At 41.9% G+C, this 21,106-nt stretch overlaps 3 protein-coding genes across 4 annotated transcripts; 2 read left to right on the plus strand and 1 right to left on the minus strand.

Moving 5' to 3' along the window:
- Positions 1-314: 314 nt before the first annotated feature.
- LOC104444188 (protein MODIFYING WALL LIGNIN-1) lies at positions 315-2,488 on the minus strand. The gene is made up of 4 exons (XM_010057820.3): positions 2,417-2,488; positions 1,419-1,583; positions 1,109-1,320; positions 315-891 (listed from the first exon to the last, which is right to left on the minus strand). The coding sequence occupies exons 1-4, from the start codon at positions 2,486-2,488 to the stop codon at positions 657-659; spliced, it is 684 nt and encodes a 227-aa protein (XP_010056122.2). The 3' UTR covers positions 315-656.
- Positions 2,489-6,574: 4,086 nt separating this feature from the next.
- LOC104444189 (pentatricopeptide repeat-containing protein At1g77360, mitochondrial) lies at positions 6,575-13,386 on the plus strand. 2 transcript variants are annotated; one of them, XM_010057821.3, is made up of 2 exons: positions 6,575-8,610; positions 12,850-13,386. In XM_010057821.3, the coding sequence occupies exon 1, from the start codon at positions 6,991-6,993 to the stop codon at positions 8,491-8,493; it is 1,503 nt and encodes a 500-aa protein (XP_010056123.2). In that variant the 5' UTR covers positions 6,575-6,990; the 3' UTR covers positions 8,494-8,610; positions 12,850-13,386. The 2 variants fall into 2 exon arrangements, with proteins under 2 accessions (XP_010056123.2, XP_039168844.1); XM_039312910.1 differs by lacking the exon at positions 12,850-13,386 and adding an exon at positions 10,113-10,672.
- Positions 13,387-13,750: 364 nt separating this feature from the next.
- LOC104444190 lies at positions 13,751-15,115 on the plus strand. The gene has a single exon (XM_010057824.3). It carries the CDS (start codon positions 14,221-14,223, stop codon positions 14,824-14,826), a length of 606 nt encoding a protein of 201 aa, XP_010056126.2. The 5' UTR covers positions 13,751-14,220; the 3' UTR covers positions 14,827-15,115.
- Positions 15,116-21,106: the final 5,991 nt, after the last annotated feature.

A 21,106-nucleotide genomic window follows, 5' to 3' on the forward strand; every position in this document is an offset into this window, starting at 1 on the left:
CATGGTTGGGCTCCAGACAATTCATTGAGTAGCTAGGCCCATTCAAGGCCTTGACGGGGCGGATCGAGCCCGCAAAGAAGAGCTGCTTGCCCAAGCCCGCAATTTTTCGTCCGGCCGGACGTCCGAAGGGCCGAGCCCCTCCCGAATGGCGAGTCGGCTAAGCAAGGCCGACAAGAAGTCATTGCATAGGCTTAATCCATATAGATTAACACTATCGTTAACTATTTATCATGCGGCCACACGGGTTACCTCTATAGAACGTTTTTCTCGCGACACCAGATCATAAAAAAGTTCATGACTGATTAACTCTTGAATTAGCATGCCGAAACCCGGGCGGACGGGCGGCCGGGCGGCCAAAATTGTTTAGAATGCTCTCTCTTGACCGTATAGAGTAAGTTACTACAGCGTACAGAAAAGTGCTTCGTTGCCACCAACCATGTTATTATATACTTTCGGCAAAGAATAACCAAGATCTTAAAGATCCTAATTCTTACTCTTATTACTAATTGTCGCTCGCTTCCTCTTCTAATTGTCGCAAATCGGAGCCAGGTCTGCTCGATTGGCGCGATGCTCCTCAGGAAAGAGCAAGCTGGCGACGGATCTCCGGCAAAAACGAGTCGATTCGTTCGTTACTTTCGTGATCGGTCTACTCTTTTTCAGCCGGCCTGCGGGTGCAGCTTGAGGTCCTGCTCGGTCCGACCCTTCTTCATGGACATCACAGCAAGGCAGAGCGTGCTGCCTGATGCGATCACGACCAGCACCGCCGAGGCGACGAACATTCCATCTCTGACCAGGTAGCATTCGCCGTCGAGCCATCCTTTCCCGTAGGGCTGCTCTCTGCTCATGCTCGTCGCCGCGCCGAGCACCACTGCCCCCACCCCGAAGCTCGTCCTGATACAGTAAAATTAGTTCAGAACCCGCATAAGGATCATCTAATACCGGTTTTCTTCATGCCATCGAACTGTTCTGTAATGGATAAATCGATTTTGGACGTACAGTCAACCAATCAAATCCATTATTGTGACTTGAGAAGCATACCAAACGCCAAACTCCAACCCCCTGCAATAATGCAGACGGGTCTGCTTCAAACGAAAGACAGGTGACCTACCACGAAACCAGAAAGAGAGCCGCCGTGATCGTCAGCCTCTTCCCTTTGCGCCTCTCCACGCCCTTTCGATCTCTGGCGCAAAAGCCGGCGCATACCGCAGCATACCCGACCACCTGCGCGGCCGAGAGGCAGGCCAGTGCCGCGACCCCGTACTTGAACGCGTCGCTCCCAGGCAAGTAGCACAGCTTGCCGTCCCACTTGAGCTGCCTCACCTTGAGGAACAGAACGAAAGCGTCACATCACACGACATCACCACCGACCCCAATTGACTCCAATGAAGTAACGACTACTCTTTCTCCGCAATGCTCACCTTGGTTTTCTTGACCTCAGCCGCGACGCACGAGAGGATTGCCACGACGGCAAGCAACAACGAGCAAGGAGAGCAGGAAGGCGGTGAGGCCGGGCCGGTGGCTTCCCATTCCGGGATGCTTTGCTTGGCTGATTCTTCTTTTGGAGAGCTGGAGGGAGGGAGAAGCTAGGAATAGGGAAGGCTTGAAGGTCACTCAAGAAAATGGAAGTGGCCCTTGGCTTGCTTGGGGTGGTGGATGATTTCTGTTGCTTTGGCGAGTGGTTGAAAGGATTCATTCCAAAGGAGCAATCTTTCGTTGCTTGGAAGGAGGGGCAAAAGTCCCCATGAGCTGTGCTGGGAACGGTTTTGGTATCGAATCAAATAATGACCTTCTTGAGAAAGAAAGGGCTTCTGCCCAACCTAAGCTTTTCCATGAAGCTGGTGAAATTCACCTAACATTAGGTGGACTATGCGAGAGAGAGAGAGAGCGACAGAGCGACAGAGAGACAGAGATTTCAAGGCTTAATCAGAAGAAATCGGATGCGTTTTCTCGTGAATGTGATGGTGCCACAGTTTCAAAGTTGTGCAACTAGAAGAATTACCCGATATTCATCTCGAATCGGCACACTGGAAAACTACAGAATGTGGATGAATTGCAAACATGTCTAATCGATGCAACCCAATCCTCCGGGCGGTCTTTCGGGCCGCCGGGGATTGCGATCGTGAGATACTCAGAAAGGACCAAATGACCTTTCCATCACATAGAAATGGAGCTCTCTTACATGTGACTTGCGGGGGGTAAGGAGTGGTTGGGTTTAAGCTTTAGAGTGGGGGCCATATGACCTCTAGGAAAGACCTGGCAAAAGAGCGATTATGCCCTGGAATCGATTCGAGGAGAGAATAATCTAGCTAGCGAGTGGACTGGAGATTTCTTCCTTTATGGGGATCCGCTGCTGCGTTGTCTTGGAATGGAAACTTCCTGGCGTGATCTCCGGACGCATTCCAATCCAACCACTGACGGGCGCAGATGCAGACGATGCAGCACCGTTTGTCCTCGCTCCTGCGTTATCTCGGCGAAGATTCAGACGCATGTGGACACGGCGTGGCGCTTCTGGGTCTGCTGTGGAAAATGCCAGATGGACTCTTGCTGTTCGCGCGGTCTAGGGATGGATACATCGATGGTTTTAATTCAGGAACAGTAAATTTAGAGCATTTGAAGAGCGAGGACACCCTTGGATTACGCTTAGAGATACAGCTTTTCTTCTTCTTCTTCTTCTTTTTTTTAGTTAGTGGGAAGTCTGATTTTCTCGGAAAAAAACAAATCGAATGTGGTCCAGTATTTGGAAAGTCAAGAATTTTTCATTTTTCATGTCCTGGAAAAAGCGGTTCTTGTGATTCTTGATTTTGGATGTAGGACTGAAAATTTGTACCTCAATTTAGAGAATTTGAAGAGCAAGGACAACGTTGGATCACGCTTAGAAATACGGGTTTCCTTTTTTTTTTTCTAATGTGGAAAGTCTTGTTTGAGTTGACTATAGATAAAACTAATCACATCAAAAAAAAAAAAATCATATGGAGTCTACCATTTCGAAAGTGGGGAATTTTTCATTTTTCATGTTCAGGAAAAGTGGTTCTTGTGGTTCATGATTTTGGATGTCCGACAGGAAATTTCGATTTGTGCTGTCATATTCAAGAACGGACATTAAATTCTTGACGCATAATTGGATAGAACTATGAGCACCTTTCAATATGTTCAATCACAGTAGTCACATATCGTTGGTTGTTAGCACTAGTGATCTCCTTTATGTAAAGTGATAAGAGATATTACTGTCCTTTGAATTTTATCTTTTTGTTTATCTTTGAATATTTGGAACTCTCTTTCATCTAATAAATATCAATCATCATATCGCTTTATTTAAGAAATAAGATTAGGGGTTTCTTCTTTATGTGGTCAAGGATATATGTTGCTTTTGTTAGAATTTAACTTGTAGATAAACAAAAAACTATGACTAGCAAATTATAAATACGATGATTCGTGTCCAGTAAAAATGATGTTAAATAAACAATGTCGTTTGGCACAATCGAACACCATTCTGATTGAGAAATGATTTTACAAATTAACAAAGAGGATAATGTTTTTTTTCTTGTTTATGACTGAAAAAAAAAAAAAAAATTGACCCCAAACGCCACCTAAATAGATGATAACTCGACTTGGGCTCCAATCTTTAGGGAATTTTTCTCGAGCATTAAAATTGAGATGACTTTTTATTTTTTAATTCATTATTAATCACTTTTCTTTTCTTTATTTCCATCTCTAGTCGTCTTCTTCTCCCCCATGACACCGAGGCTAAGGAAATGGACGAACGCACATAAATGTCCCCGGTCACCTGAGGCGAGTGGCCTCCATGGCTGTAAGTGGAGGCCTTGGCCCTTCCTCTTCGTTCAATTTTAGAGCCACAGAGAGAAAGAAGGACCCGTGGCTATGAAGGTTGACAGTGGTCGTGCCAGTTGCCCTCTTTGGCACGACCCTAGGTCTGTGGTCACACAAAGCCGACCAACTTTGTGGTTGCCATGGTGGGATGGTGATTTACAATGTGTGTGACTGCTTTGTAAACGATTATTGCCAAAATCTTTAAAAGAAAAGAAGAAGAATGGGTTAACTCAAGTGACCCTTGGTAGCCATTGAGAAAGTTGAAAGCTCCGGCGGTGGCCCGTTGCTAAGGTCGTGCAACTACAAGTGAGGCAATAATTGTTGAGGTCATGCGACTCGAGGTGAGGCGACACTGAGGTCATGCAACCTACGATGACATAGATATGAAGATAGAGGCTCAAGTGACCCTCGGCATCAAAAAGAAGGCTGAAAACTCTAGTGGTAGCACATTGCTAAGGTTGTGCAACCCCAAGGGATAAGTTGCCAATGTCTCGTGATCTCAGGCAGCATAGATTTGGAGATAAATGTTTGAGCGACTTGGCGAGCCTTGACCTCAATGGCCCTCGACAATTTTCTACTTGGCCAGATATAGCGTGAGTCGCAACTCTCGGTCACTATCCGCAACATCCGGTCTTACCTAATAAACTTGTAACCATCAATAAAGTTTGGCAACCCTCGGTCACTATCCGCAACATCCGGTCGGCCTCTTGCAACCATCGTTGTAACTTCACATCGGCAATCTAGATGTGCAACGTCTGTTTCAAAGAGGAAGAAGGTGAGCAATTTATAAGGCCAGGACCAAAGAGTTGGAAGGAAAAAAAATTCGTGAACCCTAAAAGCAACATTCCAAAAATGCCAAATACAGCTGGGACACATTGGATTATGGGCTTTTGAGGTGAAGTTTGTGTCAAATCAGATGGAGCCTCTTTTGGGGTCACCACTCAATGTTCTAACGTCGTTCGAGTCATTTTACTCCAAACCATGCTTTCGCTGGTCCGCTTTTCGATCTTAGGTCAATTTTCTTCCAAATCGGGTCGTGCTTACCCTCATTCCTAACTAAATTCAGTTGTCATTGCTATCGTATGTTACTTGGCGGGGCTATGAGGCCTGCTAGGTGTAAAGACTGGCCTAATGGGTATTGACCTCCCCAATCATCCCCTCTCCTTGACAGGGATTGTGAACTACAATGTGTGTGACCACTTTGTAAAAGATTATTTGCTAAAATCTTTTAAAAAGGAAAAAAAATAAAAGAATGGGTCAACTCAAGTGACTCTTGACGGCCATTGGGAAAGCTAAAAGCTTTACCGACAACTCATCTTTAAGGTCGTGCGACCATAAGTGAGGTAACGAATAGGCGACACTGAGGTTATGCAGCCAAAGGCGATAGATTTGAAGATAGAGGCTCAAAAGCAACCCTCAGCACTAAAGAGAGGGCTGAAAATTCTAGTGGCGGCACATCACCGAGGTTCTATGACCCCAGGGGATAAGTCACCAATGTCTCGTGACCTTAGGTGACATAGGTTTGGAGATAAAGGTTGAACAACTTGGTGGGCCTCAACCTTAGTGACCCTCGATGACCCTTGATGGTTCTCTAATCGACCAAGTCTTTGCCTGAGTCGCGACCCTCTAAATCTCACCTAACAAACTTGTAACCATCAATGAGTTTTGGCAACTCTCGGTCACTCTCGGTGTCGTCCGGTTGGCCTCACGTAATTCTCGGTGGAGCTTCACACTTGTGATCTGGGTGTGCAACGTCTGTTTCAAAGAGAGAGAGAAGGTGGACAGTTTATAAGGCCAATACTAAAGTATGAAAATATTCGTGAACACAAAGTCTGAAGCCAAAAGAAAATTCGTTAACCCTAAAAGCAGCATTCCAAAAATGCCAGATGAAGGGTCATGGGCTTTTAGGAATTTCGGCTTTGCCTAGGAGGCCTTTACATTTTCATCTCTGAACACCTCAGCGTTTTGTCAGAGGCCTTCATCATGGCTTAAAGGTCTTTTTCAGGTATCCAGATGGACCTTTTTCAGATGTCACCGCTCACTGTTTTGTAGCCTCGTTCGAGCCCATTTTGCTTCAAGCCACGCTTTCATTGGCCCGTTTTTCAATCTTAGGATTGTTTTCTTCCAAATCATATCCACCCTCTTCCTAATTAAATTCAGTTGCTATTACTATTATAAATAAATTTTGTACAGTGCTCGTTTGTATGTCATAATTTTTTTTTTTTTTTCGACTTCATAAATTTTTTTTTGACTTCTTAAATATCATGACTTTCTAAAAAATAATTCACTTAAATATCACAACATTTAATTGATCACTTTAATGTCATAACATTTTTAAATTTTTTTTTCACAAATTGGACGTGTCATGATACTTGTGATTAACATTTTTTGAAAAAGTTGGAAATTTCAGGGATGAATTAAAAAATTACATGGCATTTATGTCATAGAAAAATAGAAGTTATTGCACTTGGACGGATGCAATATGAAAAGACACCCGATTGAAAATCGGTAGGCAACTGTGATAATTTAGGGCTTGCTCCTCATCGTTGAGATCGCAAATTCGAATATCGAAGTGTTAGCGTCTTAAGTCTGTGCTAATCTCTCCTGAGATATAGGGTCCGATGCTGTCCGGGTACCGAGCGCCTACTTATCAAAAAAAAAAAAAAAAAAAAGAACACCTGATTGAAAAACTATTATGGCAATTTGAATGGGCTTCGAAAGTTATAAATCTTGAGGAGGTATTTTCCTTCCGGAGAGGCACTGGGGAGGTTTTAGCTCTCCGTTCGTCCTCGTCTTCTCTTCTTCTCGAGCGTTTGACTGATGATCTCTCCCTCCGGCTACGACACGATCGATCACCAGGCTTTTCTCGGTCAACGACGGTCGCCGGAAGCTCGGTCGGCGCTGCCCGCCGCCATCTCTCTCGAGGTTCCTCCCTCTGCTCGGTCTTCTCTCCTCAAACACGTACATGAAAGGCACGAATTGTACATACCCATATGAATTCACGTACAGAGAGGGAAGAAAGATTCGAACTTTGCGAGTTTTGCAGCGAATTTGATGCTTTGCGTTAGTGGGTTATGGGAATTCGGCAGCGATTGGGATGGTAGATTGAGAATTTCTGCTTCTGGGTTTTTAGCGTTTTAGTCTCTCAGTCGCTCTGCTTTGATGGAAGCCATGGCCGAACATCTGGGTCGGTCGGGGCTTAGATACCCGCCTAAAAGCGTACCGTCTTCTCAACTTTTGACGAACCACGCCAGCTTGAGACTGCCGCCCAACTTGCAGCCCCTTCACCTTCAGTTCCCCTCCCATGTCCATGCCAATGACATCTCCCCGTTGGCGAAGACCGTGTGCGATATCCTTGCGCGGGCGTCGCCCGAGGAGATCGAGGCCTCGCTCGACTCCACCGAGATCCCTGCGAACCCGATCCTTGTGGAAGAAGTCCTTAAGTATTCATACAATTACCCCACTTCGGCCGTGAAGTTCTTCCGGTGGGCCGGCCAGAAGCACAAGCACTCTGCGATCGCGTGGAACCTCATGGTCGACTTGCTCGGCAAGAACCAGGCGTTTGAGCAAATGTGGGATGCTATACGCTCCATGAAGCGAGAGGGTGCGCTGTCGATGGCGACATTCGCGTCGGTTTTCTCGAGCTACTGCAGTGCTGGTCGGGTCAACGAGGCGGTCATGAGCTTTGATGTGATGGACCAGTATGGGGTTGAACAGGATACTGTGGCAGTTAACTCGATATTGAGCGCTATTTGTGCTGAGGACATGCAGACGATGAGGGCATCAGAGGTTTATGATAAGATCAAGGGGAAGATACCCCCAGATGGGGATACATTTGCAATTCTGCTTGAAGGATGGGAGAAGGAGGGAAATGTGGACAAGGCCAAGAACACTTTTGGGGAAATGGTTGCCCGCATCGGATGGAGTTCGCAGAATATGTCGGCTTATGATGCTTTCTTGACTACTCTGGTTCGTGGGTCGCATGCTGAGGAGGCCATCAAATTTCTCCAGGTGATGAAGGGAAAAAACTGCTTGCCAGGTTTGAAATTTTTCTCCACTGCCCTTGATATTCTTAGCAAGAGTGATGATTTGCACAACTGTATCCTATTGTGGGATATCATGGTCAGTAGTGGGTTGATGCCTAGCTTGTTCATGTACAACCAAATGATCGGTCTGCTGTGCAAAAATGATGACACTGACAATGCATTCAGGCTGCTAGATGAGATGGTGTTTCATGGTGCTTTTCCTGATTCCTTGACACATAACATGATTTTTGAATGTCTTGTTAAAAACAAGAAGGTCCGTGAAGCAGCCAAATTTTTTGTTGAGATGATCAAGAATGAGTTGCCACCAACTCATTCTAATTGTTCCATGGCCATATCTATGTTTTTCAACGGCGACGATCCTGAGACAGGTGTTGATATATGGAACTACATGATTGACAACTGCTTCTTGCATCTTGATGCAAGTGCAAATGCCTTGCTTCTTGGCCTCTGCACTTTGGGTAGGTTCTCAGAGTTGAGGAAATTTGCAGAAGACATGTTTGATCGAAGAATTAACATCTATGAATCAACGAGGGAAAAGTTGATGGATGCCTTGTATAAGGCGGAAAGGAGGAGTGCAAGGGACACATACGATTTCCTTTCAAGGAGATGGAGAGCTTGAAGTTATCCCCATACAAGCTTCACTTTCAGAACACTCTCATGTTTATATCTAGTTTTTCCGTCTATTTTTTGAAGTCCAAAGAATTGGATTAGTTGGAGTAAATAACAATTTCTTGATGTGAGCACTCTCTCTCTCTCTCTCTCTCTCTCTCCGGCATTTTGCTGTTTACTTTTGCATTTTTGGTTGTTTTATTCCTCAACTAATTGCATAGCTTCTGATAATTCGTTCTGCAAATCTTGTATTCATTCTTTACCTTGTGAAGGGAGCTTCGATGTCCCTATTTTTGAATATTTGGTTTAAAGGAAGTATTATTATTGGGGAGTGCTGTTGTGCAAAAGAGCCAGGGAGATGGCAGACCGTCTCCTACTTCACTGGTAGGTTGCTTGGGACCTCATGTTCCATATCTCTTCAAAGAGTCTTCCGTGGCTTATGCCGCGAACTGTCAGTGGCTTTTCTTGATTCCTAGAATGTGTGGAAGTTTCATACAATTATAAGGAACTTTCAAACATGGCACAACTACACATCTTTTTGACCAATTGGTTGAAAAGGGATGCACAAGCTTGACCTCAAAAGTAATTCTCTGATGTCAAGCCGAAGTGTATTCTGGCATCTACTGGTAAATTGTCCTAGCTTTGACATTTCACCTTTGCCTGCAGTCCCTCTCCCTCTTGCCATTGTGTCTCTTTGTTCTTTTCCTCTCCTTTTCTTTGCCCTTTCATCTCTCCATCTCATTTAAAAGTACATCGTGTACTTCTCTCTAAAACAATTCTGCTAAAATAGAAAGTCTTATAGTTGTTTAGCATATTCTCCCAGTCGCCATGCTCTTTGAAGCGCTGCTTCATTAGTTATAATTCTGTTCCTTTCCATCTTTTCTGGACTTTTGGGTCTCTTGGGAACATATCTTTGGTTTGGTTTCTCATTTCCTACATTACTTTTCTGCATACTCCTGGTGTCCGGAAATTGTGAAGTACATATCGTTTCCCTTATGATGGAGCATGGTGTCAAGACATTTCTATTAAAGAAATTGACATTATTGCCTTGCTTGATTGGACATGCGCCTTTTTTGGCACTTGAAATTGAATATCTATATACCATTTTCCTGGTTATGGTGCTTTCTGCTTGGGTTATTGGCCAATGAAGATATGGACTTTAAAGCTTGAACTGCTGATTTACGGTTTGCTCCTCGGAATCATTTTGCTACAAAGTCCAGTTATGCTTTTCATCTTCTCGAAATGCATTTGTTATGTAGAGCTATGATAAGTGAACTACTGGTTGCTCTCATGATTAATTTTCATGATTGCGAAGTCAAGTGTGAAATCCTGAACTGCCATCTACTGTCTTGCCCCTGCCTTTTGATGTTGGTAATAAACAGAATGTTTAATTTAATCTGGCCATAAAGAGACTTCCTTCATGTTTCCTCTCACAGAAGTAGAGGGCCATCCACCTTAACTTTAATAACCAATTTGGTGGTGTGGCTGTGAGGGAAATAACCTATAATTTCTTTGTCAACAACCAAAAATAATCAACTTTTAAGACAAGTCCTTGTTACCAGGCATGGTGGCTTAAATATATAGGCTAATACTCCATATGTGAGGTCATGAGTTCGACTCCACTTGCAGTAATGGTGCATGTATCTCACTTTGGTGAATGGATTCCGGTCCTCTAGCACCTTGGAGAGCTTTGTCGATGGGCAGGCCTACTTCAGACTGATGGTGGCAGGTGCTGCTTAGTGACAATTTCGCCACCATCTAAATTCAAACATTTACTAGTAAGTATGTGACTCTACTGACAGCAGCTAGAGGGATTAGCTATGTTGGTTGCCCCTCCTCGCCCTCTCTATTTCAATGTATAAAAAAGGGAATCTTGAGATTATTCCTTTTTGTAACCCTTTTCCGAATTATGGACACTTCGAGATTGTAGAAGTATTTCCTTTTTATACTTACTCAGGTGTGATGTAAAGGGATTATACTGCAACTTGGTAGTTCTGTCCATATCCCATGCTCTAGACAATGACTCCCTTAAACATCAATTTTGAACTTCTTTTTGGAAACTTACCCAAACCTCTTGAAAGTTGGAACCGTCTTGAAACTAGTTGATACCGGTTCCATGGGTTTTGGGGACCTTGCACTGTCTTAAACCTCTGCGGCGTATTTGCAAGTGGAAACCAAAAATGTTGTAATGAGCAATTTTAATGCATGCTTGATCTCCAATGGTTTTAAGGGATAAAAGGTAAATACAAAGAGTCTGCAATAAAGTATCAAACGTTCTTTGTGTGATATGGGTCAAAAATGAGGAAATGCTCAACATCAATAATTATGTCGAGAGTGTATTGACCACCTTACATAAGTTGTAGCTATGTAGGGTACAAGATGTACCAGTTTGGTGTGATCCATACCTTGGAATCTATCCTATATTTTCAGGTTCTCAATTGTTCAAATGGAGAACTTATCCTATTACCTGAGAAACTGTCCAATCATGTCAATAATGTAAGGTCACCCAGTTCACCTTCACGAATTATCGTGCAGCCAGGAGCATGGCCAGAGTAGATGATTTCTTGCTCCTCCTATATTTGGCATATGTGTTGAAGTGAATGCTTTGTCATAGTTTACAAGCTGCAAATGGCAGTTGAGAAATTCGACAATATTTTTTATAGTAGTAAAGAGAATTTTCTACTGGACAAATGTAATGTATCATGAGGTATGAGGCTACTTGGAGGGAGCTGCTTATTGTTTTGATGATGCTTTGCTGGAAAGTCAACTTCTCCTGTTGCTATGGATGTGATGGACACCATTGTTCTGCTTTTCAAGTTGAACAACTTTTAGATATTGGATTATAAGCTCTCACAACTGTAGTTTCAAGTTTACATATATTTGGCTTTGGGCAGCATTTTGTTCATAATCTAGTGCATCTACTCAAATTGTGTTACATCTATGTGTATTAGCCCTTTTCTTATAATTTTGAAATTGCATTTATTTATTTATTTTTTGTTTTTGTTTTTGATTGTTCGGAGTTCCCATAAAGTCTTAAGTAGCTCTGTCTAGGTATTCAAATGTTATCATGTCAGGAGCCCTAGAACATTTTAAGCATTAGGTTTGATGGTGCTAAAGCTTTGCTTAAAGTTGCATGCCTTTTCATCAGGAGGGAAAAAAAGAAATTGTCAATTTAGCAAATAAAAAGTCAAAACAGATAGTAAAGGTTGTCATATTTCTGCCAGAAAATTCTACACTAGATCGTTTTTGTTATGATGAACTGTTATTAGCAAACTCAATGGTAAAATTTAGTACTTAAGTGGGACAGTCCCCCAAAAATGAAAAGAAAGAAACAGAGAGAGAGAATGAGTGAAGGAAATGTGTGCTATTGTCTTCTGGCTGAGACTTGGGAATGTATTGTAACAGTGTGTAGCCTTGAGGATACCTATAAACTGAATATTGTGCAGCCAAAAGCCTTGTCATTAGTTGATTTTTGCATTGTGAGTAGATGATTGACCGGACATCTGTCATCACTACCATCCCAGTCTCTTTTCAATGGGTCAATGGCAATCCCTCAATTTTGTCTCCGAGATCTGATTTTTTAGGTTTTACTTACCTTAGGCACAATCTTGGATAGTATTCCTGTACCTCATATTATCATGCTTGAGCCAGCACTTCTCATTATCTCTCTCCTCTTTCATTACAGCGGACCTTGGCTACCCTTTGAATCCTCATCAGGATCCTTTTCATGCTCTACAATTTGTTTCTGCTTCCATTGTTTCTATGAGCTGTGTTCAGTTCTGAACTTGGAAGTTTTAGGTCATGTTATGTGCTGATTCCTGGTTCTGGACCTCTTGTCTATGTTGAAGTTGCTTGTGTCTGCCATCCACCTTTTGTTAAATTTTGGAAACCAACAAAAATGCTCTAGTTCGTATTATATTTATTCGCACTTGTCTACTGACCCTATCTTGTTCCATTGGTTCTTTTCATTGATTGAGCTTGATACTCCCTAACATGTGGGCACAAGCTGATGACCTGTTTCTATATGTTGCATCCCTTTGTTTGTGAGAATTTCCTCAGTATTAGGGCACACTCTCGAGTCAGTTGAGCTCAACAAGATTGGGTCATGTTAGAGTTGTTAGCAGTGTTGAAAGGCTCATTAAGATGGCTTAGAGCAGGCAGCAGATTGTTGTCATTCAGAGCAACAATAATGATGGCCAATTGGTCGGGGTGATGTGATGTGATGTGATCTCTAATTGATTGAAGTGCTGATTAATAGCTTCACGAGCTAAGAATACACTGGCCATGACTAATTTAAGGCTTCATCAATATGACATCAGGTCTTTTGATCCTTTGACAGTTTTCTTAATTACAAAGCGTCTTGCAGGCATAATGTTGCCACGATTGTTGACCAGGATGATGACATGATTCTCCAAACAAACCTGTTGTTTGACACCGATGGTGGCAGGTGTGATTGTGCAAAATTTTTTTGGGCTGCTTCCGCAAGAATAGCAGGAGTCCCTCGAGCGGAAATGTCTCCATTGATGTCTATTTTGGCAACCGAGGAGATCACATGGAGAAAATCGGTCAACATGTCAAGACGTGCTGTACATTTCTCTCTGCTTAATGCAATATGGATCTCAATATATCTTTCATCGATTGGGTGCACCACAGGATGGGCATCGACGGTCATGTCACCACATATCACTGAAGCAGCGTGGGCAAGAATGCTTTGAAGGAACCTGTCTTGATTTAACTGCAGTTCCTTTCGGAAATGGTAAATCCTTACCCGCAAGGAGGGGTTTGTATGAACAGTTTGCTGTCTGTTGCAGACAAAATTAAAGCATCATATCTGCCCAGAATATTTGAGGAACGTAGATCCTGTCCTTCGATTCTAACATCCAGTTCATTCTTCTATTGCATATGATGATTCATAATTAAATAATTTTTAGGATCTGAGATACCTTGAAAGTCAATCAACGGATGTTTTTTGGCCCCATCACTGACAAAACATTTTCAAGGATCCGTGTGTCCTGAAAAAAGGTATCTCTCGCCTGTGAAACCAAGGCAACATAGGGTTCCTTTGTTTCGGCGAATTGCACGTTCGATCATGTCATTGACCTCTCGCAGACCATCGGCGATACACCTTTGACGCGTGTAACTGAGTGAAGTGATGTGGTTCTCTGGCAAAAGGACCATTGGTTAATGTTATAGAATGGTTAAAAACAGACGCAAGAAGCTGAGTTTACACATACATGATGGGGGTAATTCTTACTTGAGTACGCAACACACTCTCTCTCTCTCTCTCTCTATCTCACATATCAGGTCTCTTTCAACAGGGAAAAAAGTGGGATTTAACCCATGATGTTCCCTCCACATGCAGCCCAATAAAATAATTTTGCCTTCCTTGTTAAGCACAAAGTGGGAAAGACACCACTCAATTGGGGATTAAGGAGGGCATGCAAGTTTGGTATTTTTGCCCTCCCTTGTCCCCTCAATAAAGCTTCCTTAGGGAGATTCATAGATACAGCAAAGGCTTCTCACTCGCTTCCCCTCCCACATCACAAAAAGATACCAAACCGTACCAACAAGCGCAAAGAACCCAAGTTAACTCGCTCTTCCTTCCCACCCCAGCCATCCAAACGCCTGAAAATTTGTCTTTGGGCAGGAAGAAGCAAGAACACCAGCTTGTGCTTGGCCCTCATGTTGTCTCTCTCAAGGCAAAACTCCAGTCCCTCATCCTGTTATCACCTCTAACATGCCGAAGGGATCTCTTGGCGTGAGTGAGAGGCGGACCCACCCGCTCATCTGGTGCGCGGCCGTCATCTGCGTCATCCTCTCGTTGGCCGTGATCATTGCCGGCATCGCCGTGTTCATTGGCTACATCGTCGTCCACCCCCGGGTGCCATTCATCAGCGTCGTCGGAGCGAACCTCGACATCTTCCGGATCGATTACGGCGGGGTCCTGGTGACCCAGGTGACCATCGACATCAAGGCCGAGAACGACAACGCCAAGGCCCACGCGAGCTTCCAGAAGATGGAGCTGATTCTCAGCTACGACGGGGAGAACATCGCGCTGCTCCGCGCCTACCCGTTCGACGTGAATAAGAAAGACTCCATGGTGTTCCACTACGTCGTGCAGTCGTCCCCGATCCCGCTCAACCCAGAGCAGTCCAACCGCGCCGGCGAATCTTTGGAAAAGAACAAGGTGACGTTCGACCTGAAGGGCACTGCCAGGGCCCGCTGGAGGGTGGGGCGTCTGGGCTCGGTCAAGTTTTGGTGTCACCTAGACTGTCACCTCCAGTTTCACCCTCAAAACCAGACGTACATGCACTTCCACCATTGCAGTTCAAGAGGCAAATGAGAGGGAAACCCTCAGTCTTATTCCACTACGAATCGGGTCAATTGCAATCATCGACGACGACAAGTCTCGTGTGAACTTCAATAACGTGATCCACCGGCCCTGATGACATCGATATCTTGGACTTGTACCCATGATCCCCCATTGCTAATACACACTCCACTAGGCTTAAGAGTAACAAAGCTGTAATTTTCTTTGTGGAGCAATAAAGCTGCTAGAGCTAGCAATCACTTTTTTTCTCTTCTCTTGTCTTTCTTTACAACCTTCTGAAGCAGCTTCTGGAGTTCTTTGCTTTTCCTTTGTACTGAAGTAAAAGCTTTTTGCTTCCTAATCTCTTTGAACAGTCCATGAGCAAAATGGACAGGCGGTAAAGCGGAAACCAACTTTTGCTTCACGCTTTTCAAATTCTTAATTTACATCACTCTTGACGTTTCTTCTACCTTCTAGCTCGTATAATTTAGAGAAAGAACGTATTAAATTGAATCCAGCCGAGCTCACACCTGCCTTCAGATGAAATCGGTCCACAAGAGATTCACCTGATCTGACAGTACATGCGAGTTGGTCTTACGTAGTCCGGTTTGGCAATGACATTCCCAACCTTTGACCCGAGGAAAAAAAGAGAAGATGTTAGTGCGTCCTCGCCTTTGTCAAATTGGAGCCACACGTTCAAAAAGGTTTTGATTGGGAAACAAGAAAGGGAAAGTTTCTTTGCCGTTGCCGATCCATTCAATCGTTCGACATGAATGCTCGATTTGCGCTTTGTGAAGGCATTAGCTGCTACACTGCAAATTTCTTTTTATGGGCTAGGATGAAGCTTCGGAACGATCAATCGAGTACTCCATCTCAGCCCCTTTGTCTGTAATCGAGTTGAAAACTTCAAATTCTTTCCCCCTTTTAACGTTAGAATCATCGAGAAGAGACTTCGGTGCCAAACTAATTAGAGTCGAAGGGCTAAGGTTCGCGATATTTTAAGCATAGAAAAGCATAGCGTACAGCTAGGCTATCGGAGGAAAATATAACCTAGGCAGAAATAGCAGGCTTTATACTCGAGCCGGGACTACGCAAAGGGGGAATCCAGCCCCATCGGTGAAAGAGATTTGACGTTTAATCTCGGGACAACCTAGCGTAGAAGCTAGGGATGCGGTAATGATTTTTCACAAGCTACCACGATCACCATTCATCGGTTCATTTTTTTGGGAGACTGACCAAAGATTAATCCATCAATTTTTGCTGGTAACAATTTTTCGAATATAAAAGAACTTTCGATGGAGTATGGGGAGCCCTTTTTGTCCTGGACAGAGTTGGGATGGTAATTCCCTATAAACTAGTACATTAGAGCCCACAGCCCAAAGTCTTAAGCCGTCATATTAAGCGCGACGATTCTTCTTTCACTAAAAGTTTCTTTTTTTTTTTTTTTTTTTTAATATGAAAATGGATTGAAACACATCTAATTCCAGTTATTTTCGAGTTATTAATGTTATTAATGTTCGTAGTGCCATAATCAAGTTTATTACTTTGTTTCAATTTGGTATCGTCGTAACGCTGATTCAAAATTGTGATAACGAGGATTATCACTTTAGAGAAATCAAAACCAAAAAGAATTATAAAAAAAAAAATGAAGAGAAAAGAAAATAAAGGTAATGGAAGGAAAAAAAAAGAATGGGATAGAATATTTTAATTACCTTGTATTGTTTGGAAGTGCATTGAAGGGAAATGATGTGGAGGGGAAATAGTGAGTGAATTTATTTAAAATTTATTTGTCTTGTCCACAAGGGGCAATAATGGAAAAAAAGAAGGAAAAAAGAGTTCCTTTTCATTCGATTCTTTTCAACTTTGAAGAAAGGGATAAGTGAACTAAGGGCCTACTTAGTAACGTACCAAATATTCCTTTATTTTTCAAAACATAAAAAAGAACAATAATCCACTTGGTACCCGAGAATAGATTTGAAATAGGATTAAGAAGTAAAAAGTAAAGAAAAGAAAAGTTACTTTTTATTTTCGAGAACAATTCAAGAATCACGCCTTCTCTTTCTTTCTTTCTTTTTGATTTTCTTTTCTCCTTTTTCTTTTTTTCTTCTCCTTCTTCCTTTAGCCGGTCACCTACCTTGGCGATGGTAGGCAACCTTGCAGGAGCCCCACCAGCCTTTGGCAAGGCCGAGCCTCGTTGTGGTTGGGCAAGGCTTGGGCCGATGAAGCTTGGCCTCACGTGGGGTTGGTGAGGCTCTTCCGAGGTTGGTGAGGTCACCGGCCCTCGTCTAGCTAGTTGTTAGTGGTAGCCAAGGCCCGGGATCGAGAGGAGGAGGAGGAAGAGGAGGAGAAAGAAGAAGAAGAAGAAGAAAAGAAAAGAAAAAATAAAAAAAAAAGAAAATGGGAAAAATGTAATAAAATTATTCAAAAATTGAAAGAAATTTTAAATCTCAAAATAAAAATAAAAATTGAGGATTGTATTAAAAGCATGACTATTCCAAGAATAGAAATTTTGTATAGTTATCAAACGTTTTCGAATTCTCGGGAACTCGTATAGCAAATAAAATTAGAAAACAGTTTCCGAGCATAAATTGTTCCCAGGAATAAATGGTTACCAAATGTACTCTAAAAGTCATAAAAGTTATCATGAAAGCATAAGTGAATTCTAAAACTTATCAAATTGGTGTAATCAAATTGTTATATTAATTCTATTCAATTTAGCTAGTGAAAAATACTGATATGGCTATTTATTTTTTTCAATATCTTATGTGACGATGCCGTGGCTAAAACTATGTCGTTTTGATTTTACAAATTTTATTTAAGTTATATTAAAAATAAGCAAACAAAAAAAAAAAATAAAAGAAAAAAAGAAAAAGAGAGAAGGAGAACTCATTCGAGGTTTTAGCTATGTGTTTTATGTTTTAGCCACGTCATCACCATGTAGAAGATAGAAAAATTGAAAAAAAAATCAATGTTAGCATTTTCTATTGATCAAGTTGGACGACGTTAATGAAAAGACTTAATTGTACTTATTTGACAGTTTTATGACTTAATCACACTTTATAACTCAATTGTGCTTTTGTGATAAATTTTAAGATTTCCAATACAGTTATTCCATAAAGAAAAATGTAAGTGCAAGTCTCTTTGGAAATACTTCTCTCTGATTGAAACCTATTCCCTTAACTTCCCTTCAATCGTATAAAATGTAAGAATCTTATACTCACAAAATATTCTATTTGAGTCATACATACTCAACTCACACATAAGTCTACAAGTTGATCACTACAACTCCATTGGCATTCCAGAAATCAAAAAGCCTTTTACACGAAGTAGCAAATACACAAGATACAAATCTGCTCAGGCATTTGTTTGTAAAGAAATCTAATTTGTGATCTCGTGAAAGACGGTGTGACCCTTTACCATTGAACCTTTGGGTATGCCTTTCGGTGGTATTTGATTGAACACTTGACTTTATGAATAGGTAGCATTAAAAGGTTTGATTTCTCGACTTGTACTTAAGGTGGGAAAGGGAATTGATTATCAAGAGAAACAAGACAACCCATTTTTTGCCGTACTATACTATCACTTATATTTTTCACTCCCGGCAAAAAGAAACTATTTTTTTTTTTTTTTTGCTTAATCTATGTTAGGAATATACATGTGAATGAATTCGATTACCCAGAAACAAGAACCGATCATGCAACCATAATCTATGTATTTCATAATGCGTGTAGGGTGGGTAGAGGAGTCTCTTGCTTTGCTGCAAAATGGAATGATTGGATCTTGGGCATTGGTGTGAAAAAGAATAATTAGATCTAATGGAAACTAATACAAAAATAGGGCAAAGTACAAAGCGCCCTCGCAATCAATTTTAGTGAAGATTTATAATGCTTGGAGACTTGTTGCAGGTCATTATAAAGTCTAAGTCGATCGATTAAGTTAACAAAAAAGCAATTCAATGAGTGCAATATGAGGCAATCTATTTGATTATCAAGACAAAATTACTTAAGTCAATTCAATACAAAAACCGAAGGGGACAAGATTGGGCCCTTCTCCATTCGGAAGTATATGAAAGGTGCACTCGCATTTGTTGCCCTCTCCCCACCTTGCCGTTTAATGGCAAAAAGAAACTATTTATTTTCTATAAATATATATAGAAAATTCCGTCAAATGATATGCGAATATATATAATATCCTGAAAAAAAAAGCTATTATAATCAATTGTATTAAACAAGTGAAAGGTTTTGCGGGTAGGGTAGGTGGAGGGTTCTCTTGCAAAAAGAATGATTGGTCATGATGAAACTAATACAAAATTAGGTTAAAGTACAAATTTCCCAAGTTGAGCTCCGTGTTCTGCAATGATCCACTTAAAATAGCCGGCCTTTAATATTTGTCATTTCCTTCTCTAATCACAATCGCCGATCTTCTTTCCATTCCAATCCTATTACGAATTTACGAGACTTCATTATAGTTAATTTTCGCATGTTCCAATTAAAAAACTCAATAAATATAATAAATTCAAAGGGAGAATGCAATTAGTAATTGGTTTCAAGGTGGATCCACCCTAGAACTGAAATCGAATCAGAGGGTTAGGCCCTGTTTGTTAACGTTCTTTTTTTCTGTTTATGAACAAAAATTCTGTTTTTTTTGTTTCAAGGAACAAAAATCCCGTTTTTTGTTATAGGGAACAAAAAAGAACATAAACGCGTTTGTTTGCGTTTTTATTCCAAATCTATTTTTTTGTTCCTAGAAATACATTTGGAATGAAACGAGAAACAAGAAAAACATGTTTATTGTTTCGAACAATTTTTAAGAACAAATTTTCTCTCTCCTCTCTTTTTTTTTCTTCTTTTCTTTTTCTTTTTTCTTTGGCCGGTCGCCGGCCTTGGCCATGGCTGGCGACCGGCCGTTGAGGGTCGGCGACGCCGTCGAGGTCCGGCGACCTCACTAGAGCATCGCCGGCCCCTGGCGAGGCTCAGCCTCGCCTTGCTGGGTAAGCTCGGGCTTGCCCAGATCTGGCGAGCCTGAGCTCGCCTAGCCACTGGTGAGGCTCGCCGGCTGGCGGGGCCCGGCGAGGCCGAGCCTCACCAAAGGTGGCTAGGCGAGCCTAAGCTTGCCTGCATCCGACGAGCCCGAGCTCGCCTAGCCAAGGCGAGGCCGAGCCTCGCCAGCGCGGGGCAAGGTTGGGCGAGCTCGGGCTCGCCGGATCTGGGCAAGCCCAAGCTCGCCTAGCCAAGGCGAGGCCGCTGACCCTCGTCGGCCGGTCGCCATGGCCATGGCCGAGGCCGGCGACTGGCCAAAAGAAGAAAAAAAGAAAAAAAGAAAAAAAAAAAGAAAAAAAATAAAATAAAAATATTAAAAATTAATGAAACAAAAAAAGAACACAAATTTACCAAACATATTTCTATTCATTTTTTTTATTCCCTAACAAGTTTACCAAACGTCTTTTTTTTATTTAAAATTGTTCTCCTGGAGCAGAAATAGTTTTTTCTATTTCTCGTTCCCTGAAACAATTTTTGAACATAAATGTTACCAAATGCGCCCTTAGTTCCCAATTTATAAAATTGAAAATCGGCCCCTGATCCTAGAATTGTTGGGATTTCTTTCTTTCTTTGTATTCCATGGGGGAATGGAACACTAGAACCGGACAAGGGATTAGGAAGGATTTTTTTTGTTTTTGGTTTTTAAACTCTTGTAGGGAGCAAGTGTGTCTATGAATGTTGTTTTTGTTTTCTTTTCTACCCTTTTGGCAAGAAAAACTATTGGTCTGATCCAAATAGTTCAATCCACACTTGAGATTTGGAATTGGACTGATTATCACCGGTTTTAAATTTTAAAAATTGGGAACAGCCTAGAACCAACCAGTTTGGTTCAGTTTCCGTGATCACCTCTATTAAATAAGATTGCTAAATACTAGAATGCTCACTGTTTTCTTTGGATATGGACTAATCATAAATATCATATATATATATATATATATATATATATTAAATAGAAGGGTTCGAAAATATTGTAGTAAATGAACCGAAATTATTCGCTTCCGCACATGGCGTGCACTCCACATCATCGACAATAATTTTGCGTTGTTTTCAATATGTCGAAGCAAAGGCGGTTTGGTTTGAGCCAGCGGATTTAAATGAATTAGAGGGACCCTTCTTGGGACAACTTTTAGTGACTAAAATGAAACTCTGTCGCCGTTTAGAGACATGGTGGCGTTGGCAAGGCCGGAAGACCCTCATCAGGGGCTAGACATGGTTGTCGATTTATACTACTACTATAACATGGGGGTAACTTTTTAGGATGGCCACTATTTATT

Source organism: Eucalyptus grandis, chromosome 5, assembly GCF_016545825.1.
Source record: "Eucalyptus grandis isolate ANBG69807.140 chromosome 5, ASM1654582v1, whole genome shotgun sequence".
Lineage (NCBI taxonomy): Eukaryota > Viridiplantae > Streptophyta > Magnoliopsida > Myrtales > Myrtaceae > Eucalyptus > Eucalyptus grandis.

What these genes read in the sequence shown, in the direction of transcription:
- LOC104444188 (XM_010057820.3), bottom strand. Translation starts at nt 2,488, where the DNA reads ATGCGTCTGAATCTTCGCCGAGATAACGCAGGAGCGAGGACAAACGGT. An exon ending in CATCGTCTGCATCTGCGCCC is followed by an intron (nt 1,584 to 2,416) that starts GTCAGTGGTTGG and finishes CCCTATTCCTAG; the next exon opens with CTTCTCCCTCCCTCCAGCTC. An exon ending in CTGAGGTCAAGAAAACCAAG is followed by an intron (nt 1,321 to 1,418) that starts GTGAGCATTGCG and finishes CTGTTCCTCAAG; the next exon opens with GTGAGGCAGCTCAAGTGGGA.
- LOC104444190 (XM_010057824.3), top strand. Translation starts at nt 14,221, where the DNA reads ATGCCGAAGGGATCTCTTGGCGTGAGTGAGAGGCGGACCCACCCGCTC.
- LOC104444189 (XM_010057821.3), top strand. Translation starts at nt 6,991, where the DNA reads ATGGAAGCCATGGCCGAACATCTGGGTCGGTCGGGGCTTAGATACCCG.